Source organism: Sphaerodactylus townsendi, linkage group LG11 (assembly GCF_021028975.2).
Source record: "Sphaerodactylus townsendi isolate TG3544 linkage group LG11, MPM_Stown_v2.3, whole genome shotgun sequence".
NCBI lineage: Eukaryota > Metazoa > Chordata > Lepidosauria > Squamata > Sphaerodactylidae > Sphaerodactylus > Sphaerodactylus townsendi.
Window position 1 is genome coordinate 58,322,509 of NC_059435.1, and position 21,957 is coordinate 58,344,465.

Below are 21,957 nucleotides of genomic sequence, written 5' to 3' on the forward strand. Positions count from 1 at the left end.
ATTTCCTCTTGAAGGAATGAAAACTGAGTATCTAAAACGGGGAACTGCAAATTTAAGGCTGGGATGCATAAGTTACATGTGAAATAATTTTCCTAATTTGCATAATAATAATTTATGTATTCCTAATTTGCATAATAATATGCAGAGGCCAATAAACCCTTCCAAAGAATCCCCCCCAGTTAAGATCAACAAGAACACAACCAGGGTCAATTTAAAATAATTTGAATGCAGGCTGCATTTGAACTTATGAGTTTTGAATATGCAAAGTCTTTGTAGACATTAGCCTGATTTAGAGCAGACTCATGCACTGCATCCATGTACAACAGAGATTTCTTCTTCCTGTACAACTAAGCACGGGCCAGACATGTTCAGTCAATCACAGTAACTCCTCCTCCCGGTGGGAAAATCAATGTGGCTTTGACTTGACAAGGCGACCTGTGGATTCACCACAGCACTTTGTTCTCTGGGTCGCACCCATTTCAAGACATAAAATAGAAACTGACAGCAGATAAAGAGGTAGTAGCCCTCATACAGAGGCCCTTTGAAAGCCCCACCCAACACACCATCTGCTTGTAGCAGCTCACTAGTTAGGTGGGTTTCCCCTCACCACAAACAACCGTTGAAAAGTGTTCTCAGAGTAGCATCTGGCCACCCGTCCAAAAATATGTCTGCAAATTCAGTCGTTTTTATTGAAGCTCTTATAGAATGATGGTGACCTAACAATTAAATGTGATTTAAGAAAATGCCTATCATGTCAAGAACTCCATTTCAAGTAGTAAGCTCACTGAAGCTTTTTTACCGTGTCAACAGCAAACAAGTTCACATAGGTTTTGGGCTGTTTCTAATTTAAAAAATAAAGTTTATATGTTGCAAACATTTTTTCAGATGAGTGTAGTCCCGTGGTGGCGAACCTTTGGCACTCCAGATGTTATGGACTGCAATTCCCATCAGCCCCTGACAGCATGGCCAATTGGCCATGCTGGCAAGGGCTGATGGGAATTGTAGTCCATAACATCTGGAGTGCCAAAGGTTCGCCACCACTGTTAAGTCTGTAGATCAGTGATTACCAATGCGAACGTGTTTCCTATCACCCACTTGCTTCCTCCACAAATAAGGATTCCAGTTGTCCACTTATAGTGGTAAACTCCCAGTGAAGGGTGGGGGTGGGGGAATGAGTGAGGAACACTTCCCCTGAAGCAGCTTCATCTGGAAATGACATCACTACATTGAATAAGGCTCTAGGAATTCTCCCTCCCTCCATTGGTAAAAGCAGTGGTTCTCAACCTTCCTAATGCCGCGACCCTTTAATACAGTTCCTCATGTTGTGGTGACCCCCAACCCTAACATTTATCCACTTTACAGATGGAGCACACTGATGCAGAGAGTCTTAGGTGACCCCTGTGAAAGGGTCATTCGACCCCCAAAGGGGTCCCGACTCCCAGGTTGAGAACCACTGGCATAGAGAATCCCTTGACGCAGTCACATCTTTCCCCCACTTCCCCTCAAAGTCTCCCACTGGTTATTTACATGTACCTCACAACCCTATCCCCAGGGCAAAGACTCAGACATGCCTATCTTCTACTTCACTGGAACAGGAGGTACTACAGAAGTCCTCAGGAGAAATGACCTTTGAGTGTACAGAGTGTTCACTTGAAAACTGCTGTCCCCATCACAGCAGGATGCTCAGCTTACTACCTCTGTCTCATTTGTCACTGCTCCCCATACAGAATTGCCAGTTCCTGTTGGGATATATTTGGCAATTCTGGGGAGGTGGGAGTTTGGGGAGGTGAAAGACTTCAGCAAGGAATAATACCATAGAGTTCACCTTCCAATGCAGCCATTTTCTTCAGAGCAAGGGACCTCTGTTGTCTGGAGACCAGTTGTGCTTCTGGGAGATCTCCAGGCTCCACTCGGAGATTAGCAACCCTATCCCCACAGCAGCCATTTTAAGGTTGGTTCTGTTTCTGACAGCATCCATTCGCAGTGGCATCTACTACTTCTCTTTTAAAATACCAAATACTTTCAAGCACATCAAGGCTGGGAGTCCTGTTTTATATTCATTCTAGGACACAGTCAGGCTACAGATGGGCTTGATGGAGGAAGCCATGAGACACAGGGCCTTTTTGGTTGAGGCACCTTATTGATGAAATGCTCTTCCCTTATCCTCAGGTCTGGGACCAAGTAAGGTGGGGGTTTCTGTGCCAGTTGTGAAGTTCTCTCTTATCAGGCATTTTTAACCTGAATGTGTTCATCCCCTAACATGAATGTTTTATTATGCAGTTGCTGTTTTTAATCTTTAGTTTAACTGCCCCTTCAAGTCTGCTTTTCAGAGTTATGTTTCAATTTAATGTTAAGCTTTATCATATTTTTGTATGTGGGAACTGTCTCAACCAGTCTTAACCAGTGAGATACATTACCAAAATGGCAGGCAGAGCAGCTTGGAGGATTTGGGAAAGACAGGCAGGGTTTATTTTCACTTTCAACATATAGAAACAAATCAAAGAACTGCTTTGGACTCTGTAGCTATACTGCCTCCCCCACCAAACCCAGCTGTGCAAACTCTTTGATTACTGGCTTGTTGTTTCAACAATTGTGCTCTTGATGAACAAGGTCCAGTCTATTCTCAGAATGCAAGCTGTGTATAACCCACCAGGAAAACAAAAAAGACATTTAATCCCAAAAATAAACAGAAGTGCATTTGAGGGCTCTGCATTTGGTTTCTAAAGAGCTGTGATGGAGTGCTGAGCAAACAGTGCAAAAAAAAAAAAAGTACGGAACTATCTAATTAGATCAGATCTGCCACAACTATCTTGACGATGTGCCTCAATTAATCATGATTTCAGTAGCAAATTTCAAAAGTGCACGTAAATTCACTGCCTTTATTTGTTTTTGTTCTTTGTAGCACATCTAGAGACACTTTTTCAAAAGGTCCACTGCAAAATAGTCTTGGAGATGTAAGCTTTGGGTTGAGAAACTGTGGGAGATTTGGGGAGTGGAGCTTGATGATGCTGAGATAGGGAGGGAACTCAACAGGGATGTGTCATACCATAAACCCCTTTCCAAAGCTGCTTTTTTTCGCCAGGTCTGGCGATGAAGTGCAATTCTAAGAGAACTCCAAGTTGACAAATCCAATCAACGTACCAATCCATAGCTCATTTCTGATTTGTACTCTGTTAAGGTCCAGCAATTACCAATATATGTTAGTTGGGAGAGGGGCGGTTGTGCTGATCTGCAGAATATTGGGAGTGTGCAGGATCCAATTGGGGAAGGAGGGGGCACGGGGATCCCGAGAGGCCCAGTGTGAGAAATTTTGGGAGAGAGGTTCAATTAATCATTCATGAGATTGTACATAGGGTGGGATGAGTGCCATTCCCTGCCTTTAAAGGTTCTGGGCCCTACTTTCCCTCTCACCTGACCTAGAGTAGTCAGTTGAAGCAATCAAAGCAGGAAGTGCAAAACTACTATTTAACATTACTTATTGAATTTAAATTATTTACAGCCAACTCAGTGGTTTTTGTAAACCTCCTGGGTGGCTTGCAAAATCAAACAGTTAAAATCACAATAGTCAATATTTATCCTTGTGCCTGTTTTTGTCACATAGCAAAGCAGGCCATATGCTGCTTGATTTTCAAAGAACGCAGAGTACCCTGAACAAAACATGTTCAGGACTTCTACTGCAGCACAGAGGATACTGAACTCTATAAAAAGAAGTGTCGAGAACATTTTAACACTGACAATCTGAAAGCCAACTTATTACTGCACCCAAATGTCAAGTTACATTTCACGGCAGGTCACAATGCCTACTGTTTACAGAAACAAAATGGGAAAGTGTAATTTCTTGCAGTATAGGAAATATAATATTTTGACATGCTCTGTCATCAAGGAAATATCTAATGTGCCATTCACAAGAGGCAAAAGCCCAGGAAGAAGCAGACTTGAGCTATACCTGTAGAAGGCACCAAATTTAAGTAGTTTAATAAGCACAATTATCAGTTCTTTGTCACTGTTTTAGTTAATTCCTTTAATACTGGAGTCTGAAATTATTTGAATTTTCAAATGAATTTTCAAACTTGACAACCCTACCACTAGAGTTCAGTGGACTCTGAACTCTATGAGGTTGAATATGAGGTTGTCTTAGATCCGATTATTGGTCCAAAGAGCCTAATTTTGTCTATGCTAAGCAACAGATCTTTTCCTGGATTAGGAACAGCCCTGCTACCCAAGAACCTGAGTCCTTAGGATTTGACAGGAAATGAACTTTAAATCTTGAGCTTCAAAGCTTACTATCTTCCTTTTTCGGAACAGAGAAAACATGCTCATTTTTATGAGGAGTGTTTGCTTCTTCCCCCTGTGTATTTCAACTAAAGGAATAACATATTATCAGAACAGTTAATGCTGGTTTGAGAGGGGTATCTGTCTTACACATATGTTCAGAGAACTCAACATCTGAAGGAACTTCAGTAGCTGCCCCCACCCCCAAAGAATGTCTCCTTTCATAGTTGAGATATCTACCCACTGTACACTAACAATATTTATATAAGGTTACACATGTCAAAAGTAAGAACTTCAAGATCGTTGCAAACCACTTAAAACTACTTCATTTTCTGAAGTTTTATCTACTTAATTTACATCCCATGTTTCCCCACAATGGGGACCCAAAGAAGTTTACATTGTTCTCTTCTCCTCCATTTTCTCCTCACAACAATCCTATGAGGTAAATTAAGTTGAGAACGTGTGATTGGCCTTAGGTCAGCAAGCTTTCTATGGCAAGGAGAGATTTGAGCCCGAATATCTCAGATCTTGGTCTGACACTCTAACCACTACACTGGATATCATTGTGTAATGAAGCACTTTTCAAAAGAGGGATATGTGTAATTTATATGCTCCATCAAGGTGGCTGAAATTAAAAGAATCATAAAATGGCCTGGATCCAAAAGTTATTTTCCACTGATGGTGAAGACTTTAGAGCAATCAATCTTCTTCTGTGCCTCTGGTTCAAAAAACCTTCCTAACGCCCCATCGACCAGAGGAAGCCTCCTTATAATGGTGGAAGGTAGAACCTCTAGATATAACCACTATCTCATGTAGACAAAGCCAAATAACACAGTGCGGGTTTTTTTCCATACTTTGGCATTACTCAGAAATTCTGTTTGAAGCTGAGCAAGAAGAAATTTTGTTTTATTAGAGATTTATGTCCTTCATCCCAAGTCAATTTTTAGAAGTGATGAACACCAAAAACCAAGAAAATAGGCAATAAAGCCTATTAAAAATTATAATATCAACAAGCAACTCATCTAGATCACCCATCCTTGTTATATTTCAGTGCTCCAAACAGAACACTCAGAGCTTGCAAAAGCCAGACAAAAGGTAGCTCTTGATCAAGAAAGACCTTCTAGTAGCAAGGGCGGTCAGTCATACCACTCTAACTACTGAAATGAGTGGTTACATAAATTGGCCTCTAATACTTTGGGGAGGTTTTCAGATTAAGATGTTTTGCCAAAGGCACATCATACAATATTTAAAAGGCATAAATAATGGCCCATATCTTGAGACGATGGAGAGACTTCCAAGATTTGTTTGCCTCCTTTGAAAGCTGTTCTTCCCATAATGTCATAATGGCTTATTTAGCAAAAATAAATCAATAAACTTTCCTGCAGCGGAAACAAGTTTCTTTGGTTTGGACCATTCCTCCAGGAAGATAACAATGTACACTTTTCACAACAGGAAAAAAACCCAGTGCCAGAAATAGTCATGTGCACTTCAGACACTTGTGAAGACAATGATGGCCCTTGTAAGATAGTATTATGCATAACATGCATACTTCCCCTGTTCCATAGATTTACACATGCAAATAAGAGAGACACCATTTCTTTAAAAAGGCAAAGCCCTTCCTGGTGTAGGGAATACATAAGGAACTACGATAATTTAAACTAAGCAGGGGTTTGTTTTAACCTCCCTCCAGCTATTTATGTAAAAAACAAAGTACCAGGATATTCAAGTACACATGAATACCCAAAGCTGCCTTATACTGAATCAGGCAATTAGCCACATCAATGTCACTAGGGTCTACTCTAGGGGTGGCCAACCTATGGTGCTCCAGTTGTTCATGGACTATAATTCCCATCTGCCCCTGCCAGCATGGCCAATGATGGGAATTGTAGTCCATGAACATCTGGAACACCATAGGTTGTCCATCCCTGGTCTACTCAGACTGGAAGTGGATCTCCAGCGTCTCAAGAGGTCTTTCACATCACCCATCCACATTTTAGATGGAGATACCAAAGGCTGAGCCTGGAACCTTCTACAAACCTAAGCAGACACTCTCCCAATGGGCCATAGCCCCTTTCCAAAAGTGACAGCATATTTCAGAAATGAAGGTTGGGACAGGTAGCCAAGGCCAACTCTGGGTATTTTGTCCACCCAAAAACATTACAGTTTTGCAGAACCCCCCACCCCTTTCATAGTTACTTCCAGAACTGCGCAACAGGAGTTCAAGGAGAATATCCAAGAAACAAGGTTAATTTCTTTAATAATATATAATATTAGTTCACTGCAAAGGATCATCATTCCACGTGTTTTAATGAATGCCACAACTTATAAACAAGGAGTCACATGGCACCTGAAAAAATAGCAGATTTATCTTAGCATAAACAACTGCTAAATTAGACTTGAGAAAGGTTTGAGGAAGGGAATTGTGTCAATATAAACTTGAAGGCACCACATCAAAAGGGTGTATATAGAAACTATAGGTATTTGTAAGCCTCTTGGGATCTGGTTTTAGCTGTAACCATAGAGGAATTCTTCACAGCTGTCCAGATAGGCAGCTCCCACGAGGAAATAAAAAGGAAGCAAGAACAACAAGCTGAAAAACAGCTCTGCCTACAGTGACACTCCTTGTTGCCATGGCACCTGTACAGGGAACAGGCCTTGCAGACAGAACCCACATAATTATGCCAAAGTAGCAATGAATTATTAACTAGGGGCAGAGCAACAGCAACTGCTTAACAGTACAAAAATCCACATTCATCTGTACTGCAGCACTTGTGCGCACATTGAGGAAGCTCCTCCATGCTATGCAAAAGGGGAAGGTACACACCAAAGTGAAAATGAAGAAAACTTGTACCAACCGGGCTACAATAATAACTTCAAGCATTAGTTCTCCCACTGGAGTAGCAATTTACTTATAAGTAACCAAAATAATTTTATAATTTTACAACCAGTAACAAAATGTTTTGGAAAAATTGTTTAATTTTTGAAGTTATTATTATAGCCTGGTTGGTACAAGTTTTCTTCATTTTCACTTTGGTGTGTACCTTCCCCTTTTGCATAGCATGGAGGAATTTCCTTCGGGGGCCTTGCTGTTATATTTGTATTTAGATTATATTGCCGTGCCGTTCTAACTTGTATATATATATTACTCCAATGGGAGAATGTAAACAATTTTTCCAAAACATTTTGTTACTGGTTGTAAAATTATAAAATTATTTTGGTTACTTATAAGTAAATTGTTACTCCAGTGGGAGAACTAATTTTTAAAGTTGTTATTGTAGCCTGGTTGGTACAAATTTTCTTCCTTTTCACTTTGGTGTGTACCTTCCCCTTTTGCATAGCATGGAGGAATCTCCTTCGGGGGCCTTGCTGTTATATTTGTATTTAGATTATATTGCCGTGCCGTTCTAACTTGTATATATATATTACTCCAATGGGAGAATGTAAACAATTTTGTTACTGGTTGTAAAATTATAAAAAAAAATTGGTTACTTATAAGTAAATTGCTACTCCAGTGGGAGAACTAATTTTTGAAGTTATTATTGTAGCCTGGTTGGTACAAGTTTTCTTCATTTTCACATTGAGGAAGCTGGCATATTTTCCCATATGGTAAACTGGTCACATTCACGCAATATTAAGATGTCTAGACGCCTCAACTGGTATCTGCAATCAAGTCCTGTCCCTTAATCGCATGTGTTTAATGCTAAAAAACAGACATAGTTTCTTTAACCTTTTCCTTAGTTTGTAATGCTGGCTACCTTTGATCACCTTTGTATAACCATACAGTGAATTCTCTTAGATTTGCCTGATTTTTTTCTATTTATTACTACGCCTCAAGAAAAGAGGTCTCTATTAGACACTGCATAAAGTATCCACAGATGGACACACATCGCTATCAGATATATAGATGACAGTGACAATGATATTGGGGATTCCCCACATTGCCCAGCAAGTGAGCAAAGGAATAAGGAGAACACTGCATTTAAAAAGGACATTCTATCTAACTATTATAACCCAGGAGGACAGGAGGAGTTATTGTTCCTCCCCTGAATTAACTGAACTTCAGAACCACAGTTAACTAGAGTTAGAAATAAATTTGAACAAACTAACACAGGGCAAGGGCAATCAAAATGGAAAAAAAGTATAGCCAACTGGAGTAATTACAATGAATGGTAATATGCCATTATGCTGTATACCAGGGGTGTCCAACTCTGGCGCTTCAGATGTTGATGGACTACAATTCCCATCAGCCCCTGCTGGCATGGCCAATTGGCTGATGGGAATTGAAGTCCATCAACATCTGAAAAGCCAGAGTTGGACACCTCTGCTGTATACCTTGTAGCTTTGAAGATATGCTACAACAGCAAATACTGTTTTATGGGGTGGGTAAGGCTTAGTAGCAGACTGCAGTAGACATACATGCAGAAGTCCCAGGTTCCACCTTTGGCATGTTAAGGAAATGTATTTTGGGTAGCAGGTGGTGAAAAAGGCCTTTCTTTGCCTCAGACTATGGGCAACTTCTGCAAGACAGAGCAGACAGTACTGAGTTAAATGGACCAATGATTTGGCTCTGTTTAAACAGCTTAATGGGTCCCTAAGTTCAATTTAAACTTTCCAAATAAACAGAGCCTAGTGACTTCAAACATGGTGTCCCACTGCCAGAAGTCTGTCTTTTAGAACAGGGTTGAAGAGTATCCTTTATATGTATGCTCTCTCTTTTTACATTATAAATTTAATGAAGATGGTATGCAGATAGCCAGCCAAGCAAACTGGATCTATGCTCAGTACTGCTTTCTGTTACTTTATGCAGTTTCTACCTATGGCAAGGTGGGAGGGAAAACAGAGAGAGCTGCTGTTTTTAATTTTGAAGAACTCTATTTAGAAAAAAAGCTACATGCATGCAATATTATTTGCCATTAAAATCTTGTTTATTTGTGCAGAATAAAAACTTTTTTGTTAACCTTCCCATCTATGCACATTACAGGTAACCTAAGATACAGAAATAAACACTAAGATTCTAAATCGCAGAGATCAGAGAAGGCATACTTATACAATAAGTTTCCCAGCCTATTAACTACTTGAGTAGCAAAGAAACTTCAGCACGGTCTAAGTAGAACAGCCACCATTTTCTAGCTGGGTGAGAACTGTTTTTCTTCAGTATCACAACATCATTTGCTTTGTAATCTTCCTAAGTAGTAGGCTGCTAAAGAAACCTTGCAATGATCTGGCCTTGCCCAGCTAAGCCTTTAGTCTTAAAAGAGAAACAGAAGCGGCTCAGTACAAAGATAGTCTTATATAAACTTGCTGTGGTGCTACAAAATAAAACAGACGTGTGTACTATTTCAACTACAGTCACTATGAAACTCATTAATAAGATGGCTGTCTGCTTTTAATTTTTTAATATTTTTATGCATTGCCGAAGGCTTTCACGCCCGGAATCACTGGGATATTGAGTGGTTTCTGGGCTGTATAGCCATACTCCAGTAGCATTTTCTCCTGACACTTCACCTGCATCTGTGGCTGGCATCAATCCTCTGAAGGTGCCAGCCACAGATGCAGGTGAAACGTCAGGAGAAAATGCTACTAGAACAAGGTCATACAGCCCGGAAACCACTCAACACCCCAGTAATATTTTTATATTTCCACTTCCTCTGCATATCAGTTAGTATGCTGCCATGGTTTGAGTGCAGGCAACCCAGGTTTAAATTCCTGATAAAGTAAGCAAGTGTGGCATCGTGGTTAGAATGTTGGGTTAGAATCTGGGATAGCCTTGCTTTGCCATACTGAGTGCAGCAGAGTGTAGATGACTCATACACACTCAGCCTCATTTATCTCACAAGGTTGTTATGGGGACAAAATAAAAGAGAGAAGAGTGAGGTAAGCCACTTGGGCAGGATATAAATGAAATAAAGAATGGGTAACTCAACAGTTGGTCAAGGGTCACTTTGAATTAATACAACATGCAAAACATAAGATTTGGTGGACTTTTAGTGGCACTGGAAATTATAACAGGTCATCTTCCCCTCTCTCTCTCTCTCTCACACACACACACACACAGACCATTTACAAAAGAGCTGGTGTGAATTTATCAAGGTAGTCTTCAGCAAGCCATAAATCAAAAGATCTAGGACATGAATAATTACAATAGCACGATATCCAGTCATATATAGATCCTACTTTAGTCTTAAGTTCCGTCTCACATCTATAATACCTATATTATCAGCTTATGACATGATAATACACTGGAAAGAGCTCAGATACTAAATGACTGTCTAAATCCTGCATGATATCATTATGTAAAATGCTGCTGTTTTCAAATGATGAAAATACAACCTTCAATTGCTGTTCAATTGAGCACTACCCTATGCTCCATCCTCTGGCTTTAGCCATCCAGTCAGCTAAACTGATTTCCATTTGTGCTATAACCTCCAAATCTCACCATTCCCCCTTGTTGGACACCTAGAGGCGATTTTCCATAAATCCCCAGTAGAAGAAAAGGACCATTTTCAATGTAGGGTTTTTTTAGCTCTCATATTTATACAGGAGCATCAGGACCAACACAAGGAAACAGGCCTCTTCAGAACAGACCATAAAAGAAGCACCTAAACCAGGGGTAGGGAACCTTTAACACTCAAAGAGCCATTTGGAGCCGTTTTCTACACTTGGAGCCGCAAATAATTTTTGACATTTAAAATAAAGATAACACTGTATATATTAGGTCTTTTTACCTTTTACTCCGCTCATTCTGAGAAGCGCATGGATGTGTCTGCCCTGCTGCCTGCAGGGCAGGCAAGGATGGGGCCAGCAGCTCGGCCTTGCCGCTCGAACGGGGCAGGTGAGAGGGGAAGCCGGGCAATTGGTGCGCCAGGCAAGGATGAAGCCAGTGGCTCGGCCTTGCCGGCCGCCGGGAAAGCACCCACCCCGCTCGAACGGGGCGGGCGAGAGGGGAAGCACGCGGCGCAGCCTTGCCAACCGCCGGGAAAGCGCCCGTCCTGAAGCCCACGGCGCGGCCCAGCCAGCTGCGGGCAATTGGTGCGCTTGCCTTGCTGCCTGCAGGGCAGGCAAGAATGGGGCTGGCGGCTCGGCTCGTGGAGCCGCAGTGCAAGGGCAGAAGAGCCGCATGCAGCTCTCGAGCCGCAGGTTCCCTACCCCTGACCTAAACCATCATCCAATGATGATTAAACTGCTCAATATTTCAGTTCTGATCCTGACAGGATTTCTGAACATTTGGTGGATGCGTGTATTGTGTTTTATATAAAAAGGGACTCATTGATCAAAACCAGCCTTTGATTTTGTGAGGAATTATGCACATCTATCACAAACTGACACAGAACAAAGTTACAATTACTGGCAGTTGCTGGTGATTTTTTTTTTAATATCAACCTTTGGTACCAGCACTCACTGTTAAGTACTACGCAATTCTCTAAATACTGAATTAATTATCACAGCACCATTCACATTTGGGTGCTGTGTGGTTTCTGGGCTGTATGGCCGTGTTCTAGCAAACACGGCCATACAGCCCGGAAACCACACAGCACCCAAGTGATTCCGGCCGTGAAAGCCTTCGACAATACCATTCACATTATTTGAGCCTATAAAGCCCCACGATTGGACACCATGAAGAAAAAGCCCCACTCTGTTTTGCAGCCACAGAAGAGGAAATCAACACACATGCGCAACCAGCTATCTTCCAGACCAGTAGTTCTCCATTATGGATTTTCCCAATGAGGAACCCAAGAAATGTTCTATGGGATCCCCTTCATACCTTGAAACCACTGCCTAAAGATATACCAAAGTGCAGGATAAAAGTTGAAATATTAGTATTAAGTTACGGTAGTGGATACAGAGGTGAAAAGTTATCAACATAGATGCATTCGCTGATGGTTTAGTCAAACCCTCATTTTTCAAGAAGCCCCAGAAACTACAATAGTGAGCTGGTCGGGCGAACTAGCGTGTTTTGTCACCTTCTCTTTTAGAAGCTCTTGATAAATGGGCAATGTTGTCATTCTATGGATTCCCTCTTCAACAAGTCTAGTGGAAAGCCTCTAAAGTAGAAAGGTCAAAACAACTAACAGGCAATTTTGGAGTCTGGCAAAAAAAAGAAAACAGTTGAAAGGAAGGCTACCAACAGCTTTGTATTGAAAATGCAACATTAACTAGAATAGCGTAGGAGCCATCTAAGCAATGTTGGCTGTGCTGTAGAAGGGGAGAATTGAGGAAGAATTACTTATAGGAAACAACTAATTTGCACTGCACAGTGTTCCCTGTATGAATGGCTGTATGACAGCAACATACAGGGAAACTCCAGTCCTACATGAATATTCCATGATAGGTAAAAATCTGAGTTCATAAAGCTCTTGCAAAAAATTGCTTTAAAACCATAACTGCTGCAGCACCTAATAAATATGTGTAAATAACTCTGCTGATTTTTAAGTGAATTTTGATGCTGAAAAATATTTAAAGCCATCAGCAAACATTTATGCAGATGAAATTCCACTGCTTAGAGGAGCCCTGCGTTACCCTCATGGTGGTGAACACAAACTGCACTGCAAGACATACTTACAGGATGGCTTCCAACAGCATGAAACACTGAGCAAGCTCCAAAGGACCCTCGGAAGCCACAGATTAGTAGGAGAGGTCACTCAGCACAGGAAAAAAAATGCAGATTTTTTGCTGTGCCATAAGTCACAAGACTTCAAAAAAAATCCTTTCAAAAATACTCAGACTGACTGCACTCACTAATTAGTCGCAGAAACATTGCAACCCTAGCATTTGAACATAGGAAGCCACATTTTAATGAGTCAGACCCCTCGTCAATCAAGGCCAGTATAATTTATTCTCAGAGGCAACAGCTCTCCAGAGTCTCCAATCCATCAACTATTAACAGCTCACTGGGTAGGGTTGCCACCCTCCAGCTGATGGCTGGAGATCTCCCACTATTACAGCTGATCTCCAGACGACAGAGATCAGTTCACCTGGCGAAAATGGCCTCTTTGCAAGGTGGACTCTATGGCATTATATCCCACTAAGGTTGCTAGCCTTCTAAACTCTTCCCTCCTCAGGTTCCACCCCCCAAAATCTCCCACAATGGAGCTGTCAGCCCTATCATTGGGAGATACCGGAGTTGGAACCTGGGGGTCTTTCTGCATGCAAAGCAGATGTTCTACCATTGAGCCACTGTTCTGCCACTTAACTTTGCCTTGCTACTCCCAACACTGTGGTGGCCAAGTCCCTTAAAAGACTAGAGAGTCCAAGGATCTTTAAGTACCATGAGCTAGGAAGGTAAGTCCCGCCAAGTGGCCTAAAAAGGGAAGGCAAAACCTGGAGAGGATGTTAATCACTGCCTTAGGAGAGCTACTGGCAATCAGAATTGATAGAAGGCATCCTGAATGTACACACAAGAACTTGACTATACTTTATTTCACATCAAGATGCTAGTTCAGTCAGTTGAGATGCAGCAGTTGAGAAAATTGTATGCTTCCACCTTAGAATGTAATCTCAAACAAATGATCCTTCATTTTTATGCACTGCCTTTGTCAAAACCACTATTTTGTGCATTACTGAGCATGGTATTTTGATACAACAGCATTTATGCAAAAATGTATTCTTACTTTCAAACAGATGGGGAAGTAGGTCTGGGTAGGCACTAGGACCCAGACAAAATATTCTACAATAAAGAAGTTCCGACATGCTTTTTTCTGTGGTCCGAGGAATATATAATCTACTAGCATCTTTAAGTGAAATATAGTTGCTGTGTAAATTTCAAAAATACATGGAAAATGATGTGACAGCAGAAGTTCCATTAGAAAAGGCTGGAGTACAAAAGTTATTATGGGATAAATTGATGCCATAAACAACATGCCTGCCATCAATATTAAGTTGTACATTTGCAGGCATAAAGTAAGGGCTTTAATGTTTACTTCTTTCATTTCTGTGGTTTATCCAAAAATAGCGACTTTGCAACATCTTGATCATTTGAAGAAAAATTACCTGCGAAATATGATTGATTGAGGACTCCATTCTTCGGAGCTGCGACGCTTGGATGTCCAGTAGTTGGAGCACATTGTTGGCGAGTGCATTGATCTGATAAGCAACGCTGGCTAAAGATTGAGTGGTGTATGCTTTGGTCTCTTCTAATGCTTTCCTTTTGTCTGGAGCCTGAAGGAGAAAGTGAAAGGGAGGGGTGGGGGGAGAGGAGAGGAGAAAAATGATTTATTTTTTAAGTTCAGAGAGAGGGAGGAAAAGCACTCTTTAAACATTTAGATCACCCAGAAAGACCTCATTACTTGGTTACACAATCAGACATGGTGGAGCTGGAAATCTCTATCACCCAGAGAGAAGACAGAATAAAAAGCTAGAAACATATGGTCTTATTTAAGAAATTCTGCCGCCAGTTCAATAGAAAATTTATTATAATTCACCGAAGCAACACTTTTATTCCTCTCCCATATCTTTTCACTCTTGGTGGGAGAGATGCCAGATAAACAATCCCAATACTCTTCTGAGTGTATTCGTGACTTTCCCCACAATGGGGGGGGGGGGGTACTTCCTGTACAAATTGCCTTTAAAAACTCCAACCTTACAACTATGTATACTGGTTATTGTAACCAGAAAGGATTGGATAGTAATTAAGCTAGAATATTTTCAAAACTGGCCTTCAGAGAAGAAAATCATGAGAATTATGAACAGAAGAAGCTGATACCTTCTAGATACAAAACAAGACACTTGTCAATGAATCATGACTCCCATCTCTTATGGCTCTCGGGGAAGTTGGGAAGGTTGATTAATTAAGCTCTTCCACCCAGACATTCCACTGACATCTGCAGAGTTGTCCTCCGCCAACATCCAGGAAGAAACTCTGCACTCTATAATTCATACAAGGGCCATGGCCAACTCGGCAAGATTGGAACGCCTCTGAACTATTGGAATTTTGGCATTGTTGAGGGGGCATGGGGGAAAGGGGCTGAAGCCACACTTAAACCTGATGTGCATGTAATGCTCCTCATGTGTCTTTCCTTTCCCCTTTATGTACGGATTTCTCTTCTCTTTCCCAAACCCTGATTCAGCATTAGCATGCACTGATATTAATCGTAGCCACAGTTAGCTTAAACCAGGGGTCTGCAACCTGCAGATCTCCAGATGTTCATGGACTACAAATCCCACCATCCCCTGCCAGCATGGCCAATTGGCCAATCAAAACGAGTATCAAAATTCAGGCACATTACAGTTTTGAAAGTAATGAAGGAAGTACATCAATTCCTTTTAGAGCAGCACTTCGTCGCTCCCAAAGTGCATCTGTCAAAGCAGGAAATATAACTATTGACAAATTGAAATGCACAAGCAGGAAGAGTTGTTTTTCAGCTGCTTAAAAGGGAAAGAAAAAACCACACACATGCAGATCTATGCAATCTTAAATCTGAGAAGTGAAGCAAGCTTATCAGGAAATGCAGTTCTCAGTTGGCTCTCAACCAAGCGTCGTATTTCCGGACTCTACTTCATGCAAGCATGAGCCTTCAACCCCTTCATCATTAACTTGTTCAGAGAGGAAAGCGGGCAAGGGAAGATGCTTCTGTTCATTGGAAAATAAAACAAAAGAAGTTGAGAAACCATTATTGTACGTACCCGGCACTGTGCTACAAACCATCTATTTCCACAGCTGTTCCTGACACCCTAAGCCACACCTTCCCACAAGATATTTATACTAACTTTAATTTATAATGCTCCTTCAATAAAAACAGTGTTTGTGCAGGCTGGCTGGAAAAATGCCAACCAGTAAGCAAGAAGATTGCTGAAGTTAAGAGAATTCTGCAGACTCTGAAGTCATCATTTTCTCAAAATGAACTGTTACAGTTTTGAAGCACGGTTATAGCATTTGGGATGGAGCGTTCCCTGCCCCCCATTTTCAGTCTTCCAAGAGATACAGATATGTCTTATACCCAGTAGTTATCTCTCCATAGGGAGCATATATTTCTCATTTATAACCTAGTCCCTAGTGGCACCTTGATGTAACCTGAAACCTAATAAGCATGTTCTGCTTGCAAGCTAATCAAATGTCTGCAGTAAGTAACTTCCTCCATTTTGGCACAAGAAGATCTCCTGACTGATTGTTACTCAAATATGTCTTCAAAGCTGCCTCAGAACCTTATCATGGCAGCCGATATCTCTTTTAGAGATTTTAGAAAGAAGAATCCTTTGTCACACAAACAGCTTTCGAGTGTTTTAGAACAAGAACTTGATCCAAATAATGCCACTTGCATGTTTATTTCTTTTATTCCACCTTTAATCAAATAGTTACTATTTTTGTTTCAGGTAAAATACAGATCAGAAGTATACCCTAAACCAGAGGTGTCCAACTCTTGCGCTTCAGCTGTTCATGGACTACAATTCCCATCAGCCCCTGCTGGCATGGGGCTGCCCTAAAACATTGGTTTCCCCTGTCCTAAACCACTGGTTCCCAACCTTATTGGTATGGTGTCCCAAAAGTTCAAATTTACTTGGCATGCCAACTAGCGATGCCAGCCTTCAGGAAGTAGTTGGCGATCTCCCCCTTTTACCACTGATTAGTTCATCTGAAGAAAATGTCTGCCTTCGAAGGTGGACTTTGTGGCATTATACCCACCTGATGTCCTTCTCCCCAAACCCCACCACCCTCAGGGCTCCACCCCCAAAATCTTCAGGTATTTCCCAACCTGTAGCTGTTGACCCACTGATTTATTGTCACATGAATTGGACTGTAGGTTTTTGACCGCCATTGTTTTCATGTATTTTAACTGCAAGTTTTTCTATATTATATCTTTCTAGTTCTTCACAGCAGCCAAGAAATGGCACATCAGAACCAGAAAGGTACAGAGAGTCAACTACTCTCCTGGTCATGCCTTCAGTCCTCTGCTTCAGCTGCCATAACAGGTGGGAAATTCACAAACGACTTTTAAAATGCACTTCAGTGACTAACCTCTGAGAAACAGATAGGTAGTATTAATATAAAAGGAAATAGAGAAGATAATTCGGCAGCTTTGTGACCCACAGGTCAGGAAATGGTGGCCTTAATAAACCAGGACCTTCATTGCCTGTGCACCCAAGTAACCAGTCACCTGGGGAGGCATTAAGAGCCAACTGCACTTGAGGACCATCAACAGAGGTTCTAAGAACTTCTTGAAACTGTGGTCATCTCTGGAATTCTAACAATATGGTTGAGGTCACAACCCCCAAATGGCTGCAGGAGGAGGCAGAGCCAACCACAAAATGACTGCCATCACAGGCACAGCTCCACATAAACACAGGAAGTTCAAGCACAGGAGAGAAGAAAGACATTTAAAAATATAGGTATTGGGGGAAATGAGACACTAAGAATAAAACCAACTTTCAGCAAAACATTTCAATTTGCACACCCAACCAGTTCTCTAGTGGCCAGTCAGAAGACTGCCAGGAAATTAGCCCTACCTGGCCCCACCTACTTTCTAGAACATTTGGCAGGTCCAGAAAAAGTACTGGTGGGTGTCATGGTACTTTCTGTCATCACATTGGGGGTCCCAGCCTACAAAATGCAGACAACTTCAGAAGGAGTTCTTACTGATTGGTGCTTTTCAAACACCCCCATGACTGAACCACACAGTCTTCAAAGAAACCAGTAAAAGAAAGATCTCCCTGTCATCCAGTACACACAAAGCAGTAGAAATTGCTTACCAGAGCAGGATTTAAAGAGATGGTAAAAATAAAGCAGATGTTTCATGAGCAATGAAAACTCCATTCCAGTGTGGTACACACACTAGAAGCACATGGTAGAAAGTTCAAAAAAAGGATCTGGGAGACCAAACAGGAAGGGTCTAGTCTCCCAAGTTTGTTTTGAATGTTAACAGAGAATGAAGAAAACCCCAATATATGATGGAATGTAAAGACTGAGACCACGAAAGTTGAAGCAGAAATAGTAAAACTTAAGTAGAAGGGAAGAAAGCAGCCATAGATGTTTAGAACTTGACTACCTATGTCTCCTATGAAATTTAAATATATTAGAGCACCCACTCCTTATCTTTCCCAACTTAACTCACACACAGTTAGAGGAGTTTTTACTTTGGCTAAATGTGCAGCCCTGTCAAAGGATGTACTTGAAAGTAGACAGAAAAAAGATTCTATACACAGAGAGACTTTGCTCGTGTACAGTGGGAGAGGTGGAGAGGTGGAGATATGCCTTTTTGTTGTCCTAACTGCAGTGGATTGAGGGATAAGATTTCCCTCTGATTATTAGCCAAATGTCCAAATTGTTCGGAGAAGGCACATTCAGAAAAGTTATTAATAGTTGAAATTCTTTATATTCTGAAGTACGGCCAATTTTTGTCCCTTTGTGTTTAAAGTTCAAAGTAAGATAAGGGTCCTTGATAGTGACAATGAATCATTTTTAAGTATCATAACTTATTAAGAAGTATAAATGTTTTATAGCATTTTACGTAGAATTTCAATTATTTCATCCGAAATTTTGAGATTTTAAGATTCCAGATTATTAGTTACATGTTGTAAAATTGGTTGTATGCCCAAATGCTGGTCTAGGACTGCAATTCAGAATTTGTTTGATTGATTTGACTACCGGTAGATATTCAGTCTGCCACACCTATCCAACCTCTTTTAAATCCATTGTAGGCTGCAGCAGAAACTCATCAAAGAGCGAGTTGAGAAAGTTATTTTTTACCAAACACTGTGGTACTTCCAAGGCAATTTTACTTATTCAAGCTTTTTAAACAGGGTGTAAGCTGCAAGCATTTGGGGGCGGGGGGGGGCATAATTGGTGATTTATTATACTTTGAGTGTTCTTTAATTTGGGACTGTAAACTGCCTTAAGTCACAAGGAAAAGTACAGCCTATAAAAATTAATTAATAGTAACCTACCTTAAGCCAATGATAGTCACATATCTAGTTGTACTGAAACACAGCTGAAATGCACTGTTCTTTGGCCATTTAAAACTTAAGAAATTAAAAATAGTTGCAGCAGCATTATCTTCTGTAACTTGAATGGCTGTTCACTATACAACACTAAAATACAATCTGTAAACCTTCATCCAATTATGCCTGCGCCTTCCTAATTAAAATCAGCAGGTCTTATACAGACATTAACCAGATTGCTGCCAGTAAGTTCCTTACTTCCAAAAAGATTTGGCTTGCATTGCAGACCAAAGATTCACTGCGGATGAAGGCTTCAAGGGCCGCACGATTTATGCTTTGCACATTTCTCACAGATATTGTTTTGCTTCTCAGCAAGCGAAGGGAATTTCTGTTGTCTAGTTACAGATCTGAAATGTTATTCCGGTTGGGGTTTCAAGGTTTACTCCAAAGTTATAATTCAACACTTATCTGGCTGTTTGCGGCAAAGAACTAGAACTGCCAGTTGATCAGGAAATTCCTCAATGCTATGGGGAATAATGGTAAGTATGCAGCAACCATAGTGCTGCACATAGGACTTTGCTATGACAACTGGACACATGGTCCTTCTTTCGTTCTTCTTCTAAAACTACTGGCTATTCAAAAGATCAAACAAAACCAGCCTTTCTCTGGTCTATAGTGGAACCCGAAGGAAAATGACTCTTTTAAAGTCCTGTCAACACTGACAGGCTTAAAAAAAGAGCTCCTAAGGCAGAGATGCCTGAGGAAGTCATATGGTGGTCAACCTGGAAGACCTTGTGATGTCTCAGAAGCCTCTGGGATGGTCTCCTATATCCTGAGAGAAGAGCAACAGGTGGAATCAATAGTTCTTTCATCCTGTCCTGCCAATGAGCTTAAAAACGCACAAAGGAATCACAGACCACCTCCTCCTCCAAGGGAAAGGGAGGATTTGTGTGTGAAGGGGGGCCTTTCCCAAGTCCCCCACACACACACACACACACAAATGGAGTCAATCCTGTACACAGGAATGTGCATGCAACCTTTTGTAGATTTCTGGAAGAGGAACCTAGATTAGATACTGATGTATATAATTTTTTGTTGATACTAATCATTAAGAGTGTGGGTTGCACATACCATTTTTAAAGTAGTGTTAAAATTTAAGTCTTATCATTTATCTTTTTCCACAGTACTGATTCTCCCAGACAATAAAATTTTTGAAGTGCATGAACCCAGTAACAATGTGGTCAATTTGCTATTACTAAAAAGAACAACCGAAAGGTGACCTGCACAGCTTTTCACAAAGCTCCACCATCTATGCATCAACTCACAGAAAGCAGATTGGATTACTTTAATCAGTTTACATATGACTTAAGGGATCTGCCCTCATCGCATCTTACTTAGCAGAAGATTCTATAACCTGCCAAATCTTGTCAAGGCAGACGAGGGGGCCACTGCGAACAATTTTATGCAATTCACTTCTGCTAATTCATTTTCCTTTATTACTTAAGCTTTCTGAGAAATCTACAGAATTTAATTTTCACTTCCTCAGCTGGCCATTTGCATGTCTTTCCCATGTTCACTATCAGCCCCGTTCATTCCAGGTTTGAGGAATGAAATTCTAGACGCTCACCACCTTCCCCATATACCACTTTATTGGACTATAAAACAGATATATGCAAGGCCCAAGATTATAACCACAGCAGAGAATCTCTCTTTTAGGGCTTTACAAGGAAGTGTGGTTCAGCTCATAGATCTACATTATGTCACACAACACTCTATTTAAAGTTTATTGCAAACTCTGGGATTCTCAGCTTGCCTTTGAAAATGAAAAACATATTCCCAGTCCTTAGTAACACCAAGAAAAGATGAAGATACACTGCAGCATCAATTATAGTTTCAGAAACAAAGAAGTCTATCAGTAGTATTTTTATGCTGTGTGTATCTCCCCACCTCCTTCTGTAATCTAGCAACCTTTTCTTCCATTTTAGCTGTGGCATGCAGGCTCGTAGCATTCAGCCATCTGGGGTCAATAAGAATTGCCCTCATGAACTTCAGCAAGGCCATCTCCTGCATGAATAACCTTATTCTACACCTTCCAAAACACACAGAATTAAGTCAAGATGGTAATTGGAAGTGGGTGGATGAGACTGTTTCTCTCAAGCTCAAAGGACGCGACAGCCAAATACGGTATGGCCAAATCCAGAACAGAGTGCCTGAAGTCCACACACACTAGTCCACGCACACTCACACCTTATTCCTTCCAGGAGGTGGAGAGAACAGGCCCATGCACTGCCTCCAGAAGGGAAGACAGTCTTAAACAGGAACCTGTTCCAGTAGACTGTGTCAATTGGACAGATTGATCATTGGTACTTACTCATGAAGGGTCCTCCTCCTTTAAGTGGAAGAGGATATGTGGATACAGTGAACAGGAGGGAGTAAACACTGGTGCCCCTCTATATGACAGGTACCAGACATTCAGAGGGGCACCAGTGTTTACTCCCTACTGTTCACTGTGCCCATATTACCTCGAGCTCAAATGGAGAATTGCCTTTCTTTTGCCCCTCTTGCAAAGACAAAAAGTTCTTCACTACATTCAACCAACCCAGGCTGTTGCAGTTTTCTGCTGCTCTAGAGACTAGGACCAGGAGTAATGGGTTCAAGGTGAAGGAAAAGAGATTCCACCTAACCATCAGGAAAAAACTTCTGTTCAACAGTGGGATGCACTACTTTGGAGTGTGATGGAGTTTCCTTCTTTGGCTGGATGGCCACCTGTCAGGAGTGCTTTGATTATGTGTTCCTGCATTGCAGGGGGTTGGACTT

At 41.2% G+C, this 21,957-nt stretch overlaps 1 protein-coding gene across 9 annotated transcripts in view; it reads right to left on the reverse strand.

The window, feature by feature from the left end:
• ABI1 (abl interactor 1) overlaps positions 1-21,957 on the reverse strand; it is a 242,457-nt gene that overhangs the window by 188,257 nt on the left and 32,243 nt on the right. For all 9 annotated transcript variants that reach the window (XM_048510989.1, XM_048510985.1, XM_048510992.1 and 6 more), the window contains exon 2: positions 14,260-14,427. In XM_048510989.1, the coding sequence (XP_048366946.1) occupies positions 14,260-14,427 (168 nt within the window). The remainder of the gene's footprint in view (positions 1-14,259; positions 14,428-21,957) is intronic.